The 27,028-nt window shown below is 51.9% G+C and overlaps 1 protein-coding gene across 3 annotated transcripts in view; it reads right to left on the bottom strand.

Moving 5' to 3' along the window:
* Positions 1 to 27,028, bottom strand: part of LOC140423001 (uncharacterized) — a 280,598-nt gene that overhangs the window by 185,783 nt on the left and 67,787 nt on the right. For 2 of the 3 annotated variants that reach the window (XM_072507744.1, XM_072507745.1), the window contains exon 5: positions 13,668 to 13,826. In XM_072507744.1, coding sequence (XP_072363845.1) covers positions 13,668 to 13,826 — 159 coding nt within the window. Of the gene's footprint in view, positions 1 to 4,620; positions 4,711 to 13,667; positions 13,827 to 27,028 lie in introns of all 3 variants that reach the window. The other variant, XM_072507743.1, reaches the window with a different exon arrangement.

Here is a 27,028-nt window from a genome sequence, read left to right as displayed (position 1 = left end):
TAATTCTCCGTTATGCCGGCGCCCGGGGGTTTCCCGACGGCATGGGGCTGCCCCACAATGGGAAGCCCCATTGACCAGCCAGCATAACGGAGAATCCCGCCGGCCGGTCAGGGCAGAAATGTGGCGCGGCGGAGCGGAGAATCCCACCCACAATTTTACCATTGGGTGGCCACAGCAGAAAGAGTGAGGGGATGGGTGAATGAACTGGGAGCAGAATGGGTGAAGATGGAGGAGAGTTTCTGTATAGGGATGTACCTCCGGGCCCTAGTCACGACAGCACTCCCATCCCCACCAATCAAACACTCAAAAAGGACAGTGGTTGTAGCCATGCTCCAGACATGGTACCAGTTGACGCAAAACTTTGGCAATGAAGTTACCGTGAAAATCCCCTAGTCGCCACACTACGGGACCTGTTCGGGTACACTGAGGGAGAATTCAGAATATCCAATTCACCTAACAAGCACATCTTTTGGGACATGTGGTAGGAAACCCACCCAGAAATGGGGAGAACATGCAGACTCCACACAGACAGTGACCCAAACCGGGAATCAAACCCAGGTCCCTGGCGCTGTAAAGCAACAGTGCTCACCACTGTGCTGCTGTGCCGTCCGATTCATAGAACATAGAACATAGAACGATACAGCGCAGTACAGGCCCTTCGGCCCACGATGTTGCACCGAAACAAAAGCCATCTAACCTACACTATGCCATTATCATCCATATGTTTATCCAATAAACTTTTAAATGCCCTCAATGTTGGCGAGTTCACTACTGTTGCAGGTAGGGCATTCCACGGCCTCACTACTCTTTGCGTAAAGAACCTACCTCTGACCTCTGTCCTATATCTACTACCCCTTAGTTTAAAGCTATGTCCCCTCGTGCCAGCCATTTCCATCCGCGGGAGAAGGCTCTCACTGTCCACCCTATCTAACCCCCTGATCATTTTGTATGCCTCTATTAAGTCTCCTCTTAACCTTCTTCTCTCCAACGAAAACAACCTCAAGTCCATCAGCTTTTCCTCATAAGATTTTCCCTCCATACCAGGCAACATCCTGGTAAATCTCCTCTGCACCCGCTCCAAAGCCTCCACGTCCTTCCTATAATGCGGTGACCAGAACTGTACGCAATACTCCAAATGCGGCCGTACCAGAGTTTTGTACAGCTGCAACATGACCTCCCGACTCCGGAACTCAATCCCTCTACCAATAAAGGCCAACTCTCCATAGGCCTTCTTCACAACCAAAAGAACAAAGAACAAAGAACAAAGAAATGTACAGCACAGGAACAGGCCCTTCGGCCCTCCAAGCCCGTGCCGACCATACTGCCCGACTAAACTACAATCTTCTACACTTCCTGGGTCCGTATCCTTCTATTCCCATCCTATTCATATATTTGTCAAGATGCCCCTTAAATGTCCCTATCGTCCCTGCCTCCACTACCTCCTCCGGTAGTGAGTTCCAGGCACCCACTACCCTCTGCGTAAAAAACTTGCCTCGTACATCTACTCTAAACTTTGCCCCTCTCACCTTAAACCTATGCCCCCTAGTAATTGACCCCTCTACCCTGGGGAAAAGCCTCTGACTATCCACTCTGTCTATGCCCCTCATAATTTTGTATACCTCTATCAGGTCGCCCCTCAACCTCCTTCGTTCCAGTGAGAACAAACCGAGTTTATTCAATCGCTCCTCATAGCTTATGCCCTCCATACCAGGCAACATTCTGGTAAATCTCTTCTGCACCCTCTCTAAAGCCTCCACATCCTTCTGGTAGTGTGGCGACCAGAATTGAACACTATACTCCAAGTGTGGCCTAACTAAGGTTCTAAAACCTTAGTTAGGCCACACTAATCAACCTATCAACCTGGGTGGCAACTTTCAGGGATCTATGTACATGGACACCTAGATCCCTCTGCTCATCCACACTTCCAAGAACTTTACCATTAGCCAAATATTCCGCATTCCTGTTATTCCTTCCAAAGTGAATCACCTCACACTTCTCTACATTGAACTCCATTTGCCACCTCTCAGCCCAGCTCTGCAGCTTATCTATATCCCTCTGTAACCTGCTACATCCTTCCACACTGTCAACAACACCACCGACTTTAGTGTCGTCTGCAAATTTACTCACCCACCCTTCTGCGCCTTCCTCTAGGTCATTGATAAAAATGACAAACAGCAACGGCCCCAGAACAGATCCTTGTGGTACGCCACTTGTAACTGAACTCCATTCTGAACATTTCCCATCAACCACCACCCTCTGTCTTCTTTCAGCTAGCCAATTCCTGATCCACATCTCTAAATCACCCTCAATCCCCAGCCTCCGTATTTTCTGCAATAGCCTACCGTGGGGAATCTTATCAAATGCTTTACTGAAATCCATATACACATCAACTGCTCTACCCTCGTCTACCTGTTCAGTCACCTTCTCAAAGAACTCGATAAGGTTTGTGAGGCATGACCTACCCTTCACAAAGCCATGCTGACTATCCCTGATCATATTATTCCTATCTAGATGATTATAAGTCTTGTCTCTTATAATCCCCTCCAAGACTTTACCCACTACAGACGTGAGGCTCACCGGTCTATAGTTGGCGGGGTTGTCTCTGCTCCCCTTTTTGAACAAAGGGACCACATTTGCTATCCTCCAGTCCTCTGGCACTATTCCTGTAGCCAATGATGACATAAAAATCAAACACATTAAAGAAACCATCCCCTATGGACAAGCGCTCCGTATACACAGGATCTGCTCAGACGAGGAGGAGCGTAACAGACATCTACAGACGTTGAAAGATGCCCTCGTACGAATGGGATATGGCACTCGACTCATCTATCGACAGTTCCAACGCGCCACAGCGAGAAACCGGACCGACCTCCTCAGAAGACAAACATGGGACACAACCGACAGAATACCCTTCGTCGTCCAGTACTTCCCCGGAGCGGAGAAACTACGTCATCTTCTTCACAGCCTTCAACACGTCATTGATGACGATGAACATCTTGCCAAGGTCATCCCCACACCCCCACTACTTGCCTTCAAACAACCGCGCAACCTCAAACGAACCATTGTTTGCAGCAAACTACCCAGTCTTCAGAACAGTGACCACGACACCACACAACCCTGTCATGGCAATCTCTGCAAGACGTGCCAGATCATCGACATGGATACCACTATTACACGTGAGAACACCACCCACCAGGTACGCGGTACATACTCGTGCGACTCGGCCAACGTTGTCTACCTCATACGCTGCAGGAAAGGATGTCCGTGGATGAAGCGTGGTACATTGGCGAGACCATGCAGACGCTGCGACAACGAATGAACGGACATCGCGCAACAATCACCAGGCAGGAATGTTCCCTTCCAGTCGGGGAACACTTCAGCAGTCAAGGGCATTCAGCCTCTGATCTCCGGGTAAGCTTTCTCCAAGGCGGCCTTCAGGACCCGCGACAACGCAGAATCGCCAAGCAGAAACATATAGCGAAGTTCCGCACACATGAGTGCGGCCTCAACCGGGACCTGGGATTCATGTCACATTACATTCATCCCCCACCATCTGGCCTGCGAAATCCTACCAACTGTCCTGGCTTGAGACAATTCACACCTCTTTAACCTGGGGTTACCCCATCTCTGGATCTGTAAAGATTTAATCACCTGCTAATGCTCGCATTCCTAGCATTGTTTGGCATCTTTGAATTTGTCTATATATGTGTTTCTGGAACAGACCTCTTCATTCACCTGAGGAAGGAGCAGCGCTCCGAAAGCTAGTGACATCGAAACAAACCTGTTGGACTTTAACCTGGTGTTGTAAGACTTTGTACTATAAAAATCAAAGCCATAGGTCCAGCAATCTCTTCCCTGGCCTCCCAGAGAATCCTAGGATAAATCCCATCAGGCCCCAGGGACTTATCTATTTTCAGCCTGTCCAGAATTGCCAACACCTCTTCCCTACGTACCTCAATGCCATCTATTCTAATAGCCTGGGTCTCAGCATTCTCCTCCACAACATTATCTTTTTTCTGAGTGAATACTGACGAAAAATATTCATTTAGTATCTCGCCTATCTCTTCAGACTCCACACACAGCTTCCCATCCCTGTCCTTGACTGGTCCTACTCTTTCCCTAGTCATTCGCTTATTCCTGACATACCTAAAGAAAGCTTTTGGGTTTTCCTTGATCCTACCTGCCAAATACTTCTCATGTCCCCTCCTTGCTCGTCTTAGCTCTCTCTTTAGATCCTTCCTCGCTACCTTGTAACTATCCATCGCCCCAACTGAAACTTCACACCTCATCTTCACATAGGCCTCCTTCTTTCTCTTAACAAGAGATTCCACTTCTTTGGTAAACCACGGTTCCCTCGCTCTACGCCTTCCTCCCTGCCTGACCGGTACATACTTATCAAGAACACGCAGTAGCTGATCCTTGAACAAGCTCCACTTATCCAGTGTGCCCAACACTTGTAGCCTACTTCTCCACCCTACCCCCCCACAAGTCACGTCTAATGGCATCATAATTACCCTTCCCCCAGCTATAACTCTTGCCCTGCGGTGTATACTTATCCCTTTCCATCATTAACGTAAACATCACCGAATTGTGGTCACTGTCCCCAAAGTGCTCTCCTACCTCCAAATCCAACACCTGGCCTGGTTCATTACCCAAAACCATTCCGTGAGGTTCCGTGAGCTCCAAGTTATCATCCATCCTGTGTAATATCTGTCAGGAATTAGAGAGGGTGAGAGAGCGACAACTAGTGGTGTCTTCCATCCCGGGACCCTCCATTTCCCCATTGTTCTTCCCCTCCCCTCCACCCATCACCTGCTATCTGACACGCCCAGCCCACGCATCCCTGACCGCAGCATGCCTCTTGGTCACCGACCCCACACCATGTACCCCAGCACACGCAGTAACGTTACCTGGATCAGGCGCTGGTTCCCCTTCCCGGTGCATACACACACCCTCTGGTCGCAGAAATGTCCCTGGTGCTGGGGCCCAGCCCCTGGGTGTTCGGATGTTGGCTGCTGCATCCATGGTGTTGCTTCCTGCTTCCTGCAGTGCTCAGGCGCAGTGTCCAGGCATCAGAATCTGACAGTTGCCACATGCTACATTGCACACCTACCAATGGGAATCCACATGGGAGGTGTGAAGTGCTCATTTAAGTACAATTGCCAATTCCAATTGGAGTGGGAGGGGGACAATCCAGTTGTTGTGGTCCATGTTGGGACAAACAATATAGGCAAGACTAGGAAACAAGACCTGTTTGGGGATTATCAGGAACTAGGAACAAAATTAAAGAACAGGTCCTCAAGGATTATAATCTCTGGAATACTACCCAAGCCACGTGCAAATTGGTATAGGGATGAAAAAATGAGAGAAGTAAACATGTGTTTAAAGGAGTGGTGCAGGGAAGAGAGGTTCCACTTCATGGTGCACTGGCACAGTATTGGGACATGAGGTGATTTGTACCGTTCGGACGGTCTCCACCTGAATTGATCTGGGACCAGTATCCTAGTGAAAAGGATAAATAGGATGGTCACAAAGATTTTAAACTAGAAAATGGGGGGGAAGAGAATGTTCAAACTACAAGAAGTATAGTGGTTAATAGGAACCAATGCAGCAGGTCAGCATGTGAGTAGAAGGTTAATAGGATGAAAGGCTAGGGCTAGGCAAATGACTACGGAGGGGAAAGGAAACGTAAAAAATCCAAATGCAAGGTTGACTGTTGGAGTGAAAGTTGGGGACGAGGCTGAGTGACAGGCACTGCTGGTACACTCAAGGCCTGATGCGGCGCCTCATTCTCACCTCCTCCTTGGCCTGTTGAGCGGCCAGCTCTTCATCCTTCCCAGCAAGCTCTCTGCCGCAGGGTCCACTCCGAGCAGCTCCTGCTCGTACAGCCTCAGTGTATCCCCCAGGGCTGCAGCAGCAAGGCAGATGGCCACCATTCCTGGTTGGATTCCGAAATCCATTGCCCGCAGGCTTTGTGCAAGGAAGAATAAGCTTCCTTGAATGTATACAGAAGAGTCGTCCCTGCCAGTTGCTGTACATCCTTGGTGAGTGACCTCAGACCTTGCACATCGCACCGATGCAGTTGCAGCAGTGTGTACAAGATGCACTGTAGGAACTCACAAAGCCTCCTCAGACAGCAACTTCCAAACCTACCGCCGTTAACATCTAGAAGGACAAGGGCAACAGATGCATTGGAACACCACCACTGGATCCAACATCCCCCCGAACAGCACGATAGGTGTACCTATACCAATTGGGCAGCACGGGTTCAAAAAGGCACCACTCTCTCAAAGGCAATTAGGGATGAGCAATAAATGCTGGCCAAGCCAGCAATGCCCACATCACATGAATTAATTTTTCAGCAGAGCACCTATGACTTCTAGGTCCCAAGCCTTGGAAGCCATTGGCAGCCTTCTCCTCCCCTTCTATTGGGAAGGCGGTATATTTGTGCTCATGGTCTAGGGAACATTAAGTGGACAATATCACCAACATTATCTAAAAAATGTTTAACTAAAAAACTCAACAAACATATTTATACTGTACATCTTCAAAGCATGTTTTTTTAAATATAAATTTAGAGTACCCAATTATTATTTTTCCAATTAAGGGGCAATTTAGTGTGGCTAATCCACCTAACTGGCATATCTTTGGGTTGTGAGGGTGAAACTCACGCAGGCACGGGGAGAATGTGCAAACTCCACACGGACAGTGACCTGGGGCCGGGATCAAACCTGGACCCTCAGCGCCGTGAGGCAGCAGTGCTAACCACTGCATGCTGCCCCACTCCAATTTGTGATTGATTTTGCACATTACATGACTTCTTTAGAGGAAAAATGGGCTGGATTCTCCGTCGGCCGATGCCGGTATTAGGGTCCACAATCCGGCAGAGAATCTCAAAATGAGGATCGGCACAGTGGTCGCCGTTCCGAACTCGATGCTCTGCCGCCACCACACCCCCCACACCCGCTGGCAACAGAATCGAGGTCCATGACTGCACTCCAGTGGGAGTATGAAAATTTATTCAGCATGCCTGGCACCCTATTCTCTGGCCCTGGGTCAGGGAATCACGTGGAACCAGATCATTTGTGGTCGACTAGCATGGCCCTGGCGTGGTGAACTTCACAGTGGGAACTGGGGTTGTCTGTATGGGGGGGGGGGGGGGGGGGGGGTGAACCACTGTATTGTATTGTACTTACTGTTCTTACTGTTTGTTACATGTCTGGGTTTGTCCCTGCTGGCTCCGCCCCTCGGGCTCAAGTATAAAGGTAGCTAACCTCCAGCCCTGCCCTCGTTCTGGGACCGGCTGCCAGCAGGTATTTTTTAGCTGATTAAAGCCACAGTTTACTCTTCCGACACTCGTCTGTCGTCATTGATGGTACATCAAGGGGTCCTTTTAGTCAGGACGTCCCTGGGTAGGTCTCGGTATTCTAGGTGTCCAGAGAGGGTGGGGGAAGAGGGGGCATCCTATTATAGGGTTCCCTGGGGGGGGGGTTTCGTCTTGTGGCTGTCCCAGTGGGTGAATCTCCCTATTACAGGGGTCCTTGTGGGGGGGTGGGGTTCTCCGTGTTTTAGGTGTCCGGGGAGGTCTCATGGTTGCTGAGGACCCAGGTGGGGGAGGGGGTCTCCCTATTCCAAGGGTGCCTGCAGGGGGGTCTCCCTCATTAGGGGATCCCTGGAGGGGTCACCTCGTAAGGAGGTCCCTTGAGGGAAAGTCCTCCTCGTTAGGGGGTTCCTGGGGGGGTGTTCCCTCGCCAAGGGGTCCCTGGGTGATACGGGGGTCCCTTTGGGGGGGGGGGAGTGGCTGTCGGCGGGTCACATCACCCCTGTACCCGGTGGAAGGGTGGGGGGTGCGGGCTGCTTTGTGGTGCTCGAGAGGGGTAGGGTGTTCCGGGGCTGATTTGCAGTGTGCGGAGAGAGGGGGGGCGGGGCGGTTGAGGGTGGATGGCCACGTAACTTCGTTATCGGTCTGCACACTTGAAATAGCGGCCCAATATCATGCATTCTCGTATTCCTCGCCATGCATAAATTTGCATGGCAAGCGTACGGAATTGCTTCCCGCTTTGGGCTCCCGGGGGATTGTAAAACAGGTGCAATTTTCCTCTGACAGGAGAACATAGGGTGGGATTCTCCATAGTCCTACACCAAAATCAGGAAAGGCAATTGGGCAGAGAACTGGTTTTGACGCCAAAATCATGGACAGCGCCGGGTTCACGCCAAATTGCAATTCTCCGGTGCTTCGACAGCGGCGTCAATGCATTCCACCCGCATGTACAGTAAACACCATTTGCATATCATTAGCGGGCCTGACCCGGTATTCTCCCGGCCTCTGCGATGCTCCGCCTCCACCTGAGGGATTCCTTTTTATAAATTTAGAGTACCCAATTAATTTTTTCCAATGAAGAGGCAATTTAGCATGGCCAATCCACCTACCGTGCACATCTTTTGGGTTGTGGGGGTGAAACCCACGCAGACACGGGAAGAATGTGAAAACTCCACACGGACAGTAGCTCGGGGCTGGGATCGAACCCGGGCCCTCGGCGGCATGAGGAGCAGTGCTAACCACTGCATCACCGGGGGGAATTCCAGACGCTGAGGTTCACTCATGCTTTTTAAAATCGGGAAACAGGCGATGAGGGAGAGAGAGGAGGTAGGACATGCAGATGGGCGACTGTGGGCTGTTGGTCCTGAGATTGGCCAGGCTGGCTGAGTGGGCAGGGAGGGGGGCAGTGCGGGAACATGCGGGCTGAAATGCAGGGGGCCACCGTGTAGCCCGTTGGACTTGGTTGAGCATAGGGGTACGCACCATGTTAACAGAGGCCTTCCACTCCCTGCAGACAATGGAGATTGGAATACAAACAGCAATGGTGGCCTTCCTCCTAGTCATTGCAGCCATGGGGGATGCCCTGCGGCTGAACAAGCCTAAGCTGCTCGAGGAGGAGGATGCTGCAGCAGCGGAGGCTGCCCCAGAGGAACAGGAGCAGTGAGGATGGAGACCAGCCGACCAACAGGCTGAGGAGGAGGAGGTGGGAAGGAGGCACCACTACAATGACGCCCATGCCACGACCAGGGTCGTGATCGAGCCGTGCTTCGGCATCCTGAAAATGCAGTTCAGGTGCCTGATGGCTCTGGAGGGGCCCTGCGGTATAGCGCTGGGAGGGTCACCCACATCGTAGCGGCCTGCTGTGTCCTCCACAAAATCGCACAGCAGAGTGGCGATGTGCTGGAGGAGGAGGATGAACGCCAGTCCTGTATGATGAGGAGGATACGGGGTTGGGTGGGATGGGCAGGACATGAGCCCCGGGCAGGCACGGGAGGCCGCACAACTTGTGCACCAGGCTGACGCGCACAGGTCGCTCGAATTGCCTCCAGGTTCACCGACTAGGGGGACTGACCAGGGGCACAGACACCGCATCCCATCTCCACTGCCCCCCCCCAGCTTGCAACCCCCTCTGTGAAACCTGCCTGCCTCAGTACGGGGTGCCTGTCCTGGATTGGCAGGAATAGCGGGTCTGGCCCATGGGATGGAGGATGATGACAACGCGCTCTGCGATGAGCTCTGGTGCTCCGCATCATATGACGTCTGACTCCTGCACATGGTAGCACTTTCCACCGCCCATCTGTGTTATCCCTGCATGCGAGCTAGCCATTCCATCACACGGTCCAATCGAATCGCAGGGGTGGCGGAGGTTGGGACGGTGGTTGGGAGGGGACACCGGTGCGGTGACTGGTGGCTAAACTGCGGTCTCTGTGCCAAGCCCACCCACAACCCCCACCCATTCCCATCCCCCCACCCCTGCGCCCCTCTGCAGCCAGCCCAGACCAGGCCACCCCTCACACCCTTTGACAGAGCACTGAGGTAGGTTGTAACATTGTGCACAGGTATTTAATGTGAACAAATATATACAGGTTTGTGCCCTAGCCCCTAACGCTACACTGTGCCCTGCACCCATGCCAATTTAACTGGTGTCTATTTTTCTGGCCTTACAAGCCCGAGCGCTACGTCTAGGTGGATCCTCAGACGGCACACCAAGAGTGGAGGCGACCTGCAGTGATTCCCGCCCTGTGACTGTGCCGTCTCCTGGGAGCGACTGTGTCTGGATGGGCCCGGCTGCTACTCAAGTGTTCCAGGTGGCATGGTGCCACCCATGTGATGCGCCCGGGTTAGGAATGGGGGAAGGGAGTCATCGGCACTGCAGTGTTTCAGCACCTCCCCTGCGGGAGTCACTTGCATGGGCCCAATCTCCTCCTCCTCCTTCGTGGTGCCCGGTGGCCTGCAGACTACAAGGGACGGGTGTGCGAGCAGAGCTACACTTGAGGCTCCCCCGCCACCTGGCGCTACCAGGCCTGGAGACCCGCGTTTGTCTCGACTAGGATCTGCATGCTTGCAGCCATGGATCACAGGGAGTGGACCACCTTCGTCTGGGACTGTGCCACATCACGCTGCGACTGTGCCACCACCTTCTGGGTCTGTGACACAATAATAATCTTTACTGGTGTCACAAGTAGGTTTACATTAACACTGCAATGAAGTTACTGTGAAAATCCCCTAGTCACCACATTCCAGCGCCTGTTCGGGTACACTGAGGGAGAATTCAGAATGTCCAATTCATCTTACAAGCACGTCTTTCGGGATTTGTGAGAGGAAACCGGAGCACCCGGAGGAAACCCACGCAGGCATGGGGAGAACGTACAGACTCCTCACAGACGATGACGCAAGACGGGTCCCTGGTGCTGTGAAGCAACAGTGCTAACCACTGTGCTACCGTGCCACCCAACAGCCATTGACTGCACCATCTCCCTCTGGTACCGGGCCACCTCCCTCTGGGTCTGTGCCACATTGGCCACCACCTGGGCAATGCCACCAACGCTCTCAGCCATGGCCCACTGTGTCTGGGCAACACTCAGGGGTGCCACTGCAATGTCCAGATGGCTCTGGCACATTGCTGTCTCTTAGAGGGTAGCCCTGTCCTGGACCTCGGCCACTGCCTGCACAGATTGCCCCAGGCCTTGGGAGTTTGTGGTGGGCATGGGGAGTTTGTGGTGGGTGAGTGTGTATGAGAGATGAGGACTAGCAGGCCTCACTCTTTTAATTATAACCAGGACAAAATCCCACAGAATCGGTGTGGGCTTTATCAACAACCTGCATTGGCAGCTCGCAGCCCCTGTGGTTGCTTCTGAACTCATCCTCGGGTCAGCTGGCCTGGCTGGAGCCCTCACCGCCCACCAGCAATGAAGATCGCGCCACTGGAGTCACTTTCTCCCATGGTAGGCGGACAAAGCGAGGAATTTTCCCAGTTCGCTCCTCAAGGATGAAAATCCAAGTCATTGTCACCACAAAGGCTTCACTTCTTGTTTCTGCAGATGGAAGGCAATGAGAAATGGATGTCTGTCATTTGGTTCTGAGCTCTCAACTGAACTGTGCAGTGTGATCCTGGCTGCAGATTGCACATAACCCTTCAGCACTGGAACATGTTGCAGCATAAAATTGTCCTTGTGGTTAATATTGCTCGGAACCCATTGCACATCTATGGGCTAAATGGCTTTCCTTATGAATAGCTACACTACATAATGGGGCATGAATTCTTACCACGACTGCGATGTTTCATTGATTGCTGTTCTTTATCTTGTAATAGCGGAATAAGTGAGTAAATGGTGAATTTTTACTAAGATGACAAAGTGGTAAAATTTCAAGTTTCATCTTCTACTGGAAATAATAAGTGACGTTTGTATTGATTTTTACCTCATCAACCATTATCTGTTGAACTTTGCTGCATGCTGAACACGGGGAAAATGTGCGAACTCCACATGGACAGTGACCCAGAGCCGGGTTCGAACCTGGGACCTCGGTGCCGTGAGGCTGCAGTGCTAACCACTGGACCACCATGCTGCCCTATGTGCTGACTATCTAACAGAATTTAAAATGCAGAATTTTGACCCCAACTGCATTCATGCTAGTTTACAGATGTAGCAAACATTAGGGGCGCGATTCAACCAAAACATTTTTAAGTGTCATTTTGAGGGTTTGGCGGGGGTCGCGGATTCAGCGGGTTGTGATTCAGCGGACTCAAGTTAAAGTCAGCTCAATGGTACGCTTATCGGGGTGTTTCCCGCTGGCTGTAGTGCTGAGAAATATCCCGTTATCCGACGGTGGTTTCTCCCCACCGAGGTTGTGCATAAGAAGGATTTCCTGAAGCTGAAGCTCGCTAGCAGAAACGGCCATCCGCAGATCGGGCCGTCAGTTTATCCGGAAGCCCCGATCACCCACCCACTCCTTTCAGGCTCCTCCCTGCTTTATCGACCTGCCCCCCCTCTCACCTCCCAACCTTAGGGAAGTCCCCAGAAACCACCCATCACCACTCTCCCTCTACCTGGCAAGGCCTCCCAACCCAGATCCGACCTCTGGGAGTGTCAGCCTGGCACCCGGCACTGCCAGCCTGGAACCCTGGCAGTAGCCCTGGCACCCGGCACTGCCAGGATGGTACTGCCAGGGTGCCAGGTTGGCAGGACTGAATGAGTCAGGTGATTCGCGTGAGGTTTCATGCCGGGCACGGAGCCCAATGTGGAGCTTGCACATGATTCACCTGTTGTACCAGGATACGTGCCGGGCGTATCGAGGTGGTCAAATCGCACCCTGGTTCTTTCTCACCAGCATTTTAGGTGAGATCCAAACAAGTATTCATCCAAATTTTGTTGGTTTTTGGGGCCTTGGGGAGTTTGTCCCTGATCTAGCCCACACTTAGGGCGGGATTGTCCAGCCACATCGGTCCGGCGACCGGAGAATCATGTCGGGGTCAATTTTCCATTGTCCGCGTCTCGCCTGAGGCGATCTTGCAGTGGGCAGGGCGGAAGAATCCAGCCCTCTGAAATTTTTTCAGCAGTGAGGCACTGAACTTGGCCCACCAACCCTCCAAGTGAGAAGAATTCACTATGTGGCCACTGAAGGACCCCCATTTCAGGCACCCCCCCCTCCACCCTACCTTTCGGTCCCTTTCCCTTTTGGGAAACCCATCTTTACCCCCCCGCCCAACCATTATGCGGCCCTGTCCTACCCCCCCCCTTCACCCCTGCACTCTTCGTATCACTCTCTCACTTCCCCTTTCATGGCTATGGCGTCCCTCAGGCCCCGACACATGGCAGTGCCAACCGGACACCTTGGCTGTGCCAGGTTAGCACTGTCAGGGTGCCTGTTTGGCACTGCCATGGTGCCTGGGTGCCAGGGAGAGTGCCAGGGTACTGCCCTGCCCTGTCCCTGACCTCCAGGTGGGCTCCCATTGCCTCTGACGGCCCAAAGTGGCCATCACGACTGGACTCCGCTGGTGGAGGTTGGATCCTTGCCGGTGCGGCTGGTGACTCCCGGGTGCCGGGTGAATGTGGCGTCAAGATGTATCTTTAAATGAGCCATTTTAATATATCATTATCTGGATCGGGTCTACGTGCCGGGCACCGCGGTTGCACACCTGGTGCGAAGCCTGATTTGGGCCTCTCTCGCTATTCACCTGTCGCAAATCACATCCTAGGTTAATTATTCTTGAAGTATGAACATAACCTTTTTCTTAAATCTTAATGAGAATCCTGGAAAACTCAGGAATCTGCCCTCCCTAAGAGTACAAGTCATTTTAACAAGTAAGAATATTCTCAGTTATACAGAGCCTTTCATTAATGCACACCTGTTTCCTCTCCTGCTCCTCAATGTTACATTGGAACTGAAGATCTCGCTCTTTGATTTCATGCCGTTGTCGTTGGACTTTCTTGCTCAGTAGGTCCATATATTGTAACTTCATGGCATTCCACAGCCTGTACATGTTCTTGTAAGCCTCCAGATGGCGCTAAGTAATGACCAATAATAACGTTTATAATTCACACACAGGCAAATTCAACACTTTATGGCAATTGATCCAAAACTATGGGGGCGATTTTGCACCCATCATCAGTACGGACAGTGATGCAGGCACAAAATCTCGCAAGAGTCAGAAAATAAGATTCTTGCCGGAGGGAATCTCCGATCCTGATTTTCCCCGCTCATGAAATGAAAATTGCTTATTGTCATAAGTAGGCTTCAAATGAAGTTACTGTGAAAAGCCCCTAGTCGCCACATTCTGGCGCCTGTTCGGGGAGGCTGGTACGGGAATTGAACCATGCTGCTGGCCTGCCTTGGTCTGCTTTACAAAGCCAGTGATTTAGCCCAGTGTGCTAAACAGCCCATCGTGGTGGGTGCATAATGAGTTTCATGCCCACAATGGGGGAGAACCTAATTTTAACACAGTTACATAGAATTAGTGAGCCCCCCTGCTACATGATCCTCCCTCAATTAATATTCAACTCTCTCCCACATGACATCACATCAGCAAGGGTTACAACATGTTTTGAAAAGGTTTCAGTTGAGGGAATACACATTTTGCAGCCTTTTATTTTAAAGAATGTCCCATTCTGATTTGTTGCTGCTTGATGTAAAGTGGGCACCTGCTCAAGCTTTGAGTATCTCACTTTGATCTACCCCACTCGCCTCTCACTTTGATCTACCCCACAGCCCAAGCACAACAAAAATAGTCTCACCAAGATATCTTTACCGCTTTCTCTCTCAGCATCAGACTGACTGACTTCTTATCCTAGGTGATATCAACCCCAATCTCAATTCATCATGCTCTCTCTCCTCTGAGTTCGCTGGCTTCTTCCCCCCAGTCAGTCCCCTCCAATATAAACTCCCCCCATATTCACAGCGACATCCTTGATCTGGCTATTTCACTTGCCCAACTGCTCCCATATTAATCACGATAGTGGCATTTCCCATAACTTCTCCCTGACCACACGTCCATTGTCTCGCAGGATCATGATCATGGCTGAGGGCCTCAACATCATGTACTAGTCGCTGAGGGATGTGTCCCAGACACAGGTGGACATTGCCAAGGTGTGGTAGTCACCACTAACTGTATTAGATGTAGTACAGTAAGACTCATATAATAGAGGTACATGGGTAAATCCCTGCCTGCTGGCTCCGTCCAGTAAGCAGCGTCAAAATGTGTGTGCTCGCCGGTCCTGCTCCCATTCTGGTAGCAGCTACAGGAGGCACCACATCTTTGCTCAATAAAGCCTCGATTATTCACTACTCTCGTCTTTGTAGTAATTGATAGTAATTGCCTGATCGCCTGCTGCTGATCCCTCAAGCAGCCAACGCCACGTCCGCCTTTGACCACTGGCTAGCCTGCTTCGAAAGCTACCTCCGAACATCCGTTGCAGAACCCTCGGACGCACAGAAGCTCCAGGTCCTTTATTCACGGGTGAGCCCTGACATTTTTCCTCTCATCCGGGATGCGCCCACCTACTCTGAAGCAATGGAGCCCCTGAAGGGGCATTACGTTCGGCCAGTCAACAAACTATACGCCAGGCACCACCTGTCCACGAGACAGCAACTCCCCGGTGAGTCCCTAGATGATTTCTGGCGTGCCCTGCACATCCAGGGGAGGAACTGTGACTGCCAGGCAGTTTCGGCGGTCCAGCATACAGAACTTTTAATCCGAGATGCCTTCGTTACGGGCATGGGGTCGGCGTACATCGCTGTTTCTAGGCCCAGCGTTCCTACACGCCCCACGTGCGACCCTGGGGCACCGCCATTTTCCTCCTCGCCAGCCGCGTGCGGCCCGTGGGCGCCGCCATCTTCTCCGCAGTCCACGTGCGACCCGTGGGTGCCATCTTTAATGCCGCCCGCCATGTGCACCCCGTGGGCGCCGCCATCTTCGGCGCCATTTTGGATGACGCCTCAGGACTCCTGCTCGTTGGGAAGCTCGTCTGGCCGCTCATCGCCTGCCACCGCCGCTGACCAGCCCGGGACCTCCCAGCATCGGCCACAGCTCGCCTCAATCACCCTGGACCAGTCCCGGCCCCACAACCTCGCAACCGCGACGACAACAGTGAAATTCGATTGTCACAAGACGTCCTGCCTTTTTGATTCCGGGAGCACAGAGAGCTTCATCCACCCCACGATGGTAAGGCGCTGCTCACTCGTGGCACGTCCCGTTACCCAGAAAATCTCCCTGGCCTCCGGATCCCATTCTGTGGAAGTCCAGGGGTACTGTATCGCGACCCTCACCGTCCAAGGAGTAGAGTTCACCAACTTCCGGCTCTACGTCCTCCCCCACCTCTGCGCTGCCCTGTTACTCGGCCTGGACTTCCAGTGCCATCTCCAAAGCTTAACTTTAAAATTTGGCGGACCCCTACCACCCCTCACAGTATGCGGCCTCACGACCCTTAAGATCGATCCACCTTCCTTGTTTGCGAACCTCACCCCGGATTGCAAACCCGTCGCCACCAGGAGCAGATGGTACAGTGCCCAGGACAGGACCTTCATCAGGTCGGAGGTTCAACGGCTTCTGCGGGAAGGCATCATTGAGGCCAGCAACAGCCCCTGGAGAGCTCAAGTGGTAGTAGTAAAGACTGGTGAGAAGCACAGGATAGTCATTGACTGCAGACAGACACCAAGGACAGCATTTGCGACCCACAAGCTTCTATCGAGCACATCGAGGCAAATCGAGCTTCTATCCGAACTCCTGGAACTCCTACAGAAAATTGGTTGCAAAGTAAACTCCAAAAAGGCCCAGATTTTGGAAAACAAGGTGATATATTTGGGTACAATTATCACACATGGTAAACGCGAGCTCGAGCATAAAAGGATTGACTTAATTGCCAAATTGCCCCTTCCCCAGAACGTTTCAGCCCTCCGGTCGTTTTTAGGACTGGTTGGCTACTGCCGAAACCACATTGATGGTTTCGCCAGCAAGGCAGCACCCCTCTTGGAACGCCTAAAGAAAGGAGCCCCTTGGGAATGGCTTCCACAGCATACGGATGCTGCGGAATCTTTGAAAAGAACACTCATAGCAGCCCCCGCACTACAAGTTCCAGACCCGCTTTCCCCCTATGCGATAGAGGTAGCAAGCACAGGCCGCACCCTTTCGGCCGTGCTCCTCCAGGAACGGCATGAACAGTTAAGACCCGTGGCTTATGCCTCCAGAGTTTTAGATCCTGTGGAGCAGGGATCTTCGGCCTGTGAAAGGCACCTGCTCGCAGTTTTTTGGGCAGTACAATATTTTTTATACATAACCGGACTGAACCCCATCATAATCCTGACGGAACACACCCCCACCCAACTTTTACTGGACGGACGACTTAAGGACGGTACAGTCAGTCAAATAAGAGCAGCCAGATGGACCCTTCTTTTGCAGGGATGGGACATCACTGTTAAAATGACCAAGACCCTCACTTTCTTAGCAGATAACCTACAGTACCCAGGCACCCCCCATGAATGTGAAATCATCTCACCGCACCACAACACAGGCCCCATTATTGCGAAAACCCTCCCCAGAAAGATAGGTAGTTCACCCCAGAGCCCCGGGCACACAGACACATGCGAACCCATAAGAATATATGTGGATGGATCTTCTACAATATTAGAAGGGAAGCGCATAACAGGATGTGGCATTTATGTCGAGGACGCGCAGGGACGCGCCCTAGAAGAAATGGCAATAAAACTTCCAGGACACTTAGGCGCGCAGGCGGCAGAACTAGCAGCCGTGGCATACATTGTAGAACACCCAGATTCCTTCCCCAGCCCAGCAGACATATACTCGGACAGCCTCTATGTCTGCAACAGCCTTACGGAATTCCTACCCCTGTGGAAAGCAAGAGGATTTGTTTCCGCAGACGGAAAACTCCTCGCCTCAGCCCCATTGCTCCGCCACATTTTAGAAAAAGCACAGGGAAGGACTTTTGAAATAGTTAAAGTTCGAAGTCACCATCGTTCCTCCCCACCTGGAAATGTAAAAGCCCAACGCACTGGCAAAAGCAGATTCCAGGCACGGATATTTTTGGACACCCCCCGAAAGCGCACCAGTAAATGCAGTTCAGGTCTCGCAGACTAATATCGTGGATTTAGTGCAGGCCCAGAAGCAGGCTAGCAATCTCAGGGAGATTTTGAAAGGAAAATTTACGGCACCTTACGATAGGTTTAGAAATGCACTAACCACACATGACGGTGTGGTGTTAAAAGACACCCTTCATGTGGTTCCTGAATAGGACAGGAATCAGCTTATTTGTTTGTTCCATGACAGTCATGGGCACCAGGGAATTGATCCCACTACAGTCCACCTCAGGCAGCTCTGTTGGTGGCCAAGTTTAAAAGAAGACGTGATGCACTACGTTGAGAATTGCCTTGTCTGTGCCCAGAACAATCCGGACAGATACGCCAAGAAAGCTCAACTTAGTCACACCCGCCCTGTTAACGGCCCCTGGACTAACCTCCAGATTGATTTTATAGAACCACTGCCCCCTTGCAGGAATGGTTACAAATAAGTATTAGTCGTCATAGACACTTTTACGAAATGGGTAGAGGCATTCCCATCCCGAACGAACACGGCAAAGACCGCAGCCAAGATCTTAACCCACCACATCTTTACGAGATGGGCACTCCCCCGCAGCATTGAATCCGACCAAGGTTCCCATTTTACGGGACGTGTAATGAAGAACGTCCTCACGATATGTGGCATTACCCATAAATTCCACATCGCATACCACCCCCAGTCAAGTGGTATCGTGGAGCGCATGAATCGGACCCTAAAAGCTACCCTCCAAAAAATGGTCCAACAAAACAACACCACTTGGGATTCAGTCCTCCCTTTTGTGCTGATGTTTTTGCGAAATACGGTTTCAACATCTACAGGTTACACCCCACACACCCTCATGACCGGACGCCCCATGAAAGGCACAGACTTTTTATTGGGATTAGATTTGACCAGCCCCGAAGTGACAGCCCTCACACACGAGAAAGTAGTAGAACAACTGGTAGAGAATGTTAAAACAGCTCAGCTAGCAGCCGCGGTACGATTAGGCACACGAAAGAAACAGAGCAAGGCCTGTTTCGATAAGACAGTGCATGCGACTGAGTTCAGTGTAGGACAGCAAGTCATCCTCTCCATATACAACCCCAGCACATTCCTGTCACCTAAATATTCGGGTCCGTACTCCATTGCGGACAAAGTAAGCCCTTCCGTCTACAAAATAAAGTACCCCAACGGAAAGACTGCGTGGTTCCATATTAACCAGCTTAAGGCATATGGACCACAGTCAAGCCACACACACCACGTCATGCTCGATGCAGCAGACCACGCCCCGCCCACAGCCAACGTAACCCTACCCTCCCCCAACACGTCCAGCCCAGCCACAGACTCAACCCTGACTCCACCCCCGAGCTATAGACTCCACTCCGGAACGCCCACAGACTGCAGCAGTACCGACAGCGACTGTGACACTGACAACAGCCACAGCACGCCACCCTACTATCCCCATACATCAGGATCCACACCCAGCGAATCTAACCACGATTCGAGTGATCCCTTCCTCATCACGTTCCTTAATAAACCCCACCAAAGACCACTGCCCTACGATTACGACCCCGATTCCGTCCCCACAGAACTAGGCACCACCTTTTGGCACCGCGACAACTCATACAGGCTCGTCCGGAACGACGAGATGGATCCCAAATCGCACCATGCAGCCCGATCCGCCCTTATACACTTGAGAGTTTGGCATCCGGGAGAAGATGACGACTTTGAGTCTGATTCCCAAAACGAGAACCCCTTTGCGACCCTGTTCGCAGCCGATGACTGAGGTGTCCAGATGATGTTTTAAAAAGGAACCGCTTGGGAGAAAACGGTGTCCTTTCTGATGGAACCTGCAGCATGTTGGTTAATGTTGTTTGTAGTGGTATTGTTAAATGTTGTTTGTAAGATCGGAAATTTTTTCCACCGCCCCACGCCTTATTTGTCTGCAGAAACCTTTGAGAACTTGCCCGCACGCTCATCGGCAGAAACCGCTGAGAGCTTGCCAGACCCCCGTTCGTAACTGCTCTTCTGGTTTAAAGGTAGAACCAATTGGCAACCCCCCCACGATGACTACATTTTTGCCCGTTCTTGTCGGTTGCTCAGGCAGTGGAGAAACGGCATTGGGACCCGCCCTGCCTGGGAACCCCCCTCTGGTCAGCTACGCTCGGGTAGGGCACACACGGCATTGGTCGCCGTCCTACCCGGGGATTCCATCCAAATCTTACCCGTTGCGGCCCATACGCACCTCATTTCGGCACTTTTGGTTAAAAAAAAAAGAAGTTTTGTTTCGATTTCAGGCGACCCTTAGATTGCCAACCCAATGCTATTTACATTCTCAAACATTTGGATGGTAAATCGCACAGCCTGCGAGACGGCTCGCACTGGTTCAGTATTTTTAAGTGTGTCTTGTCCTGAATATTCGGTTTTTAAAAAAAAATGAGGGTGTCACACATGGTGACAAATTGTAAAGGGAGAATTGGCACTGAAGGATAGACATACTAATAGACGAGATATTAAACCAAGATAGTAACAGACACTATGCTTGATTCCACAGAACTCCAGAAGCTCCAGGAAAAGAGACGAAGAGAAGAGAAAGAAGAAGAGCCATGAGGACATCCTCCGTGTTGCTCATCACCCTAATGAACATTTGGTTGACCCCAACCCCCCCCCCAGCCGTTAATGATTCAGTTCCCCATAGCACCCAGAGCCCAGTCACAAGCGACACCACACCATCTTGGTGTCACAGGTTTATAAACTGGTACTCCCTGTCCTACTTAATAGAATCCCTACTAGTATTGGCGATACTCTGCTGCATCGTGCAGACTATTCGCCTGAGGAAATGGCGAAGGAGAGCCTACCGCGCTCGGTCCCCAGTATATAGGATAAGATCCCCTATTTTCGGTTATGACCAGACCCCCGACCACCGCGATCTATAATAAAGGACATTCACTTACGTTCTTTTTCTGAATAACAAAATGTGTTTCATGAGCGATTGTACAATCCTGAGCTTGACTGCCAAGCCAGGAAAAATGTGAATAATGCTGCCATGATTTTGTGTGTATTGTTTAAGAAGTTAGTCTGATTGAATGTTTGAGTGAGTGTAGTTTATTAAGGACAGTTAGAGGTACCGTTTTTTTATTTTGTAATCCATGTCCCTGTTTTGACATAGCACCACTTAGAATGTTAGTTAAAATGTTTCTTGCATAGTTATGGTCAGTGTAGAGGCCATAGAAGAGTACTCGCCGGGTTAGGGAATGAAGACAACGCAGTTATGTGATCCTTCGCGTTAGGATCACAAGGAGGGAGTGTACCACCTGGGTTGGCCCATTCCCGACTTAAAATGGAGAACCGCAAAGGCTGAAGGGAAATTCAGCCAACACAGGGAAAGACTAGCAAATACAAAAATCATGTATATTGGAACCTGCAAAACAATCCGACAGCACCGAAACCAGCATCCATCTGCATAGTAATGTAGCAGCCATCTACATATTAATGAGCGATCCCCGGGAACAATCGAAACATTTTAAGGTAAACAAGGCCAAGCCAGACTCCTCGGCGCCAGCAGGAACCAACACAAAAGAGGTTAACGGACACTTAAAGACCACCCAACGATCAGGGAACCGCTCCAGCATTGGAGAAATCGAACCAAGTGATTGGAACAAAGTCCAATCACCTGAACCAGGTACGGGGTCCGCCCCGAAGGGCGGGAAGCCCCTGGGGACTATAAAGCAAAGCCCCCAAGTTCAAATCGTCCTTCTTGACAGGGCCACTCAGCACCCGAAGCAACCCCTGAGAGTGAACTGTCCAGCGGCCTCCAAACAAGTAAGTCTCAAATCAACACTCGCTACGAGATAGGCGCTCCTAGCTACCAGTCCATACCAGCTTTTGAATCCTGCAGACTCAGGACCTGAACGAAAGGCCATTTGTTCCCCTGACCTAGTGGGCCAGTCCGAAGCTAAGTATAGGCCTGTTGGTGATAGAAATAGCCTAGAAAGTAGAGTTTATGCATGAGTAGCGATTTACTGTGTATAATAAATGTGTATTGATTTGAATCTTACTAATTGGTGTGTTGAGTTATTGATCATTACTTGAACTTGAACCTCGTGGCGGTATCATAAAGATACCTGGCGACTCTAGAGCAAAGGTTATAAAACAGAGCCAATTGAACCAACCAAAAGTTAGCAACATCCTGCACCCTTCATGCCTCCGAAATTTGCCACTCCTCTGTCGAAAAGGAGGCCCAGGCCATTGTGGAAGCTGTGCGGCATTGGAGGCATTACCTGGCCGGCAGGAGGTTCACCCTCCTCACTGACCAACGGTCATGTTCAATAATACACAGCGGGGCAAGATCAAAAACGATTAAATCTTGAGGTGGAGGATCGAGCTCTCTAGCTTTAATTACGAGATTTTGTATCGACCCAGGAAGCTCAACGAACCCCCTGATGCCCTATCCAGTGGTACATGTGCCAGCGCAGAAGTGGACTGACTCCGGGCTCTCCACGATGGCCTCTGTCGCCCGGGGGTCACCCGGTTCTTCCATTTTATCAAGGCTCGCAATCTGCCCTACTCCATTGAGGAGGTCAGGACCGTCACCAAAGACTGCCAGGTCTGCGCGGAGTGCACCTGGTGAAGGCCTCCTGCCCCTTTGAGCGCCTCAGCGTGGACTTCAAAGGGCCCCTCCCCTCCACCGACCGCAACACGTACTTTCTGAACGTGGTCGATGAGTAGTCCCGGTTTCCTTCCGCCATCCCATGCCCCGATATGACTTCTGCCATGGTCATTAAAGCCCTCCACAGTATCTTCGCCCTGTACGGTTTCCCCACCTACGTCCACAGCAATCGGGGATCCTCCTTTATGAGTGATGAGCTGCGCCAGTTCCTGCTCAGCAAGGGCATTGCCTCGAGCAGGACGACCAGCTACAACCCCCGGGGAAACGGGCAGGTGGAGAGGGAGAACGGGACGGTCTGGAAGGCCATCCTGCTGGCTCTACGGTCTAAAGATCTCCCGGTCTCCCGCTGGCAGGATGTCCTCCCCGATGCACTCCACTCCATCCGATCGCTCCTCTGCACCGCAACTAACGAAACCCCCCATGAACGTCTCTTTGCCTTCCCCAGGAAGTCCACCTCCGGGGTCTTGCTCCCAACATGGCTGACAGTTTATGGACCCGTCCTCCTTTGCAAGCACGTGCGGACCCATAAGTTGGACCCTTTGATCGAAAGAGTCCACCTCCTGCATGCGGACCCGCAGTACGCCTATAGCGTACCATGACGGGCGCCAGGACACAGTCTCCTTCCGGCACCTGGCACCCACTGGATCCCCACCCACGGCCCCCAACCCGAAACCCTCTTCCGATTGCCCCATTCAACCCTGCGCCACTCACACTCCCCCCAGCACACCTCACCGCAGCCCCCGCCCCAGGAGGATCCGTCCTCCCACTGGTTCCACTCAGGGGCGACGAAGACGAGGACAACACGCTCCTGGAGGCACAGGTGACCAAGTCGGCACCCGCATCACCACCAGGACTGAGGCGATCACAGCGGAGGATCAAGGCCCCCGACAAACTGAACTTGTAAAATTTTTCGACCACCCCCGCCGTACTCTTTTTTTTAACAGGGGGTGAATGTGGTAGTCACCACTAACTGTATTAGATGTAGTACGGTAAGACTCATATACTAGAGCTACATGGGTAAATCCCTGCCTGCTGGCTCCGCCCAGTAAGCGGCGTATAAATGTGTGTGCTCGCCGGTGCTGCTCCCATTCTGGTAGCAGCTACAGGAGGCACCACATTTTTGCTCAATAAAGCCTCGATTATTCACTACTCTCGTCTTTGTAGTAATTGATAGTGCATCACAAGGACTGCAGAGCATGGTCCAATCACTGAGGAGCATCGCCGAGGGTGTCAGCACCATGGTGCAGACAATGGGGAGCCTTTAGGCTGGCAGTACCAGATGACTCAAAGGCCTCTGGAGCTCATTCCAGTTACCCCTCCATCCCATGGAGTCCCCCAGGGCCCTACAGGCATCATCAGGGAGGAGGAAGTGCCGGAGGCCAACCTGGGGCCTGCCACCAAGTAGAATATCGCGATCCCCATTTCTTCCAAAATCCCCCTCCTGACATTGGCACATCTCAAGGGCATCGGGCAGAACATGGCACAGTGACACCGGTGACACCGGTAAGTGACTGGGGGCCACGGCTCAAAGTCCTCCAGAGGACATCTGCCAAGGTCATCAAAGACCACAGGGCATGTAAAGCAGCAGCCTGCCTCCATCTCTGATGTGCATCCTGGGGACACACCAAGACGTAGCACTATACCACGGAAGATCAAGAAGAGTGAGGAGCACTGAGTGAGCACAATCTGTAGCTACAGGGAAGGGAATTTATTTTAAAAATTTAGAGTGTGTCCAATTATTATTTTTTTCCCAATTAAGGGACAATTTAGTGTGGCCAATCCACCTACTCTGCACATCTTTGTGTTGTGGGGGTGAGACCCACACAGACACGGGGAGAATGAACAAACTCCACACGGACCATGACACGGGGCTGGGATCGAATCCTGGTCCTTGGCGCTGTGAGGCAGCAGTGCTAACCACTGCACCACCGTGCTGCCCTGCAGGAGGAATAGAAATCTGTCGTAGTGAAATGTTCACTGTTAAAACATGTCACACCTGATACATATGGAGCTTCTGCCACCGTTAATCTTCACAGCATATTTGTCCTCACCCTTGCCCCTTGTTGCCCTCTGATTCCCCCGCCCACCCGGGCACAGTCATCCAAGATCAAAAGCTCCCGATGTAGACTCCGTCAGAGGATGGGAGTGAGCACGCTATCAACAGGCAGACAGGGGTCAGGCTTTAGCAGAAACTGAGGAGCACCAGAGCTTTCCTCACAGTGAGTTATCATCACCCTCCTGCCTTGTGTGGTGGTCTGCTGACAGTGCCAACATAGGCCCATCACCCTGGAGTGATATTACACACAGCCTTGGAGGGGGTACAGGATGATCAATAATAATAAGGATAATAATAAAGAGTGGGAGTTGGGGGAGTAGGAAAATGGGGGGTAAGGAGGGAAATGGGGAGAGGGAGGGAAATTGCGGGGGTGAGGTGTTGAGGTGACGGCCACAGCCTCACCTTAGGAGAACTGCGAGACGATGAGGGTCTCCCTGATCCTCTTGGTATATCAGAACCTTACTGGTGCATGTCTTTCATCTTCCACTCCTCCTTGGGCTTATCCTCCACCCCATCCTGGACCGCCTCATTCTCCTCCTCAGACAAGGTCACGTATCACTCTGCCTCCTCCTGCTCCTCCTCCTCCTCCAGCATGTGGAGGGCACAGCAGACCACCACAAAGTTGGAGACCCTTTTGGGGGTGTACCGCAAGGCACCGCCAGAGCAGTCAAGACACTGGAACCGCATCTAGAGCGGCCCGATGCATCACTCGATAACAGCATAGGTGGCAACATGGGCCTCATTGTTTTGGGTCTCCGCCTCGGTCTCAGGGCTCCGCACCAGTGCCATCAGCCAGGACCTCAGCTGGTATCCCTTGTCCCGCACAAGCCAGCCTGTCATCCTGGGGTGGTCCTCGAAGACACCGGGGATCTCCAAGTATGGCCATGAGGACGTGGCACAGGAGCCGCACTGTCTCTGCTGAGACACAGTCTTCTGTGGCACATGCCGTCCATCAAATAATTGAATGACCAATGACTCCTGTACACTTTGGGCTATTGCTGGCCTCCCTTCCTGGGTCCCTCCTCAGCTGATGGGTGGCTGGGTCTCCAGGGGTGTGCCTGCACATGGGGTGCGCCTCCAGTCTACATTGTCACTGCTGCCTTCTCCGTCGTCTGCCTGGCTGTGCTGCCACAAGAACATTCGAGGGCAGCCTTCACGGGATCAACTCCAGCAAATATTGTTATACCTGGAAGGAAATGGAGGAGAGAGACTGACAATCAGTTAGGGGTTCCATCTCGGGACCCTCAACTTGCCCAAGCATCCCTCATCGTTACCATGACTGTCCCGCCTTCTCTTAGCGAGCCAGTTGTGCTGGCAAATCTTGCTCTGCATACTCACCCTTGATCAGATCAGGAGCCCCTAGATCCCAGACCCAGACCGAGGGGAGGATGTGCTCAGCTGCCCTCCGCTCATCCACAAACTTAGCCTTTGGTCACGAGAGGATCCTCAGTGCTGAAGCCCTGCTCTTTAGTGTTTTATTGTTGGCAGCTGTGGTGCTGACATTCCTAGAGTACAGGCACACTGTTCAGGCATCAAAGGTGCTGGACATGCAGTACACTAATCATCCTCTGAGACATGGCACATTTGCCCTCGAGGAGGCACTCAAGAGTTGAGAGCGTGAAGTGCTATCACAACAATAAAGCTAATTCCTCATTTGAAGTAGCCTTCAGTTGTGAAGCTAGAGGCTGCTCACAGTCAAAAGGAGTGAAATTTCAGGATAGAAGTGGCAGCAGTACTTTGTCCTGGCAGAGTCATGGAATTATTACAGTGCAGAAGGAGGCAATTTGGCCCATCGAGTCTGCACTGACCTCTTGAAAGAGCACCCAACCTAGGCCACTTCTGCCACCTTATCCCCATAACCCAGTAACCCCAACCGAACCTTTTCGGCTCTAAGGGGCAATTTAGCATAGTCAATCCACCCAGCCTGCACATCTTAGAAACATCTCTTCTTGTTCTTCTTCTTCTAGGAGGAAACTAGAGCACTCAGAGGAAACATACACGCGGAGAATGTGCAAACTCCACACAGTCAGTCACCCAAGGTCGGAATTGAACCCGGGTCCCTGGCACTGTGAGGCAGCAATACTAACCATTGTGCCACCGTGTTGCCCCGATCGGCTCCAGGTGCGGTTGCCCCGTTATGGATCTCCATGATATTTAAAGATGGCTTGAAGGCGTCACAGACACAAAGCCCCTCAACACCTCCCCCTCCTCCCCCCCCCCCCCCCCCCAAGCACCAGGGGCACCAGCTCCGGTTCCCTTGAGCTTGCATGCCAGAAAATGGAAAGAGCTACTCACCTCCTGACTTCCCCTCAGTAGCCAGCGCACTACTCAGTAGTGACGCCCGAGTGACCTCCCACTGGGAAGTCTTGTAATTCTCGGGAGGCCACTGCATCCAACTTCAATCCCATTAATGGGATTGAAATGAATGCAAATGAG

This window comes from Scyliorhinus torazame, chromosome 1 (genome assembly GCF_047496885.1).
Source record: "Scyliorhinus torazame isolate Kashiwa2021f chromosome 1, sScyTor2.1, whole genome shotgun sequence".
NCBI lineage: Eukaryota > Metazoa > Chordata > Chondrichthyes > Carcharhiniformes > Scyliorhinidae > Scyliorhinus > Scyliorhinus torazame.
Note: the sequence above shows the minus strand (reverse complement) of the source record. Positions and strands in the feature narration are given on the sequence as shown.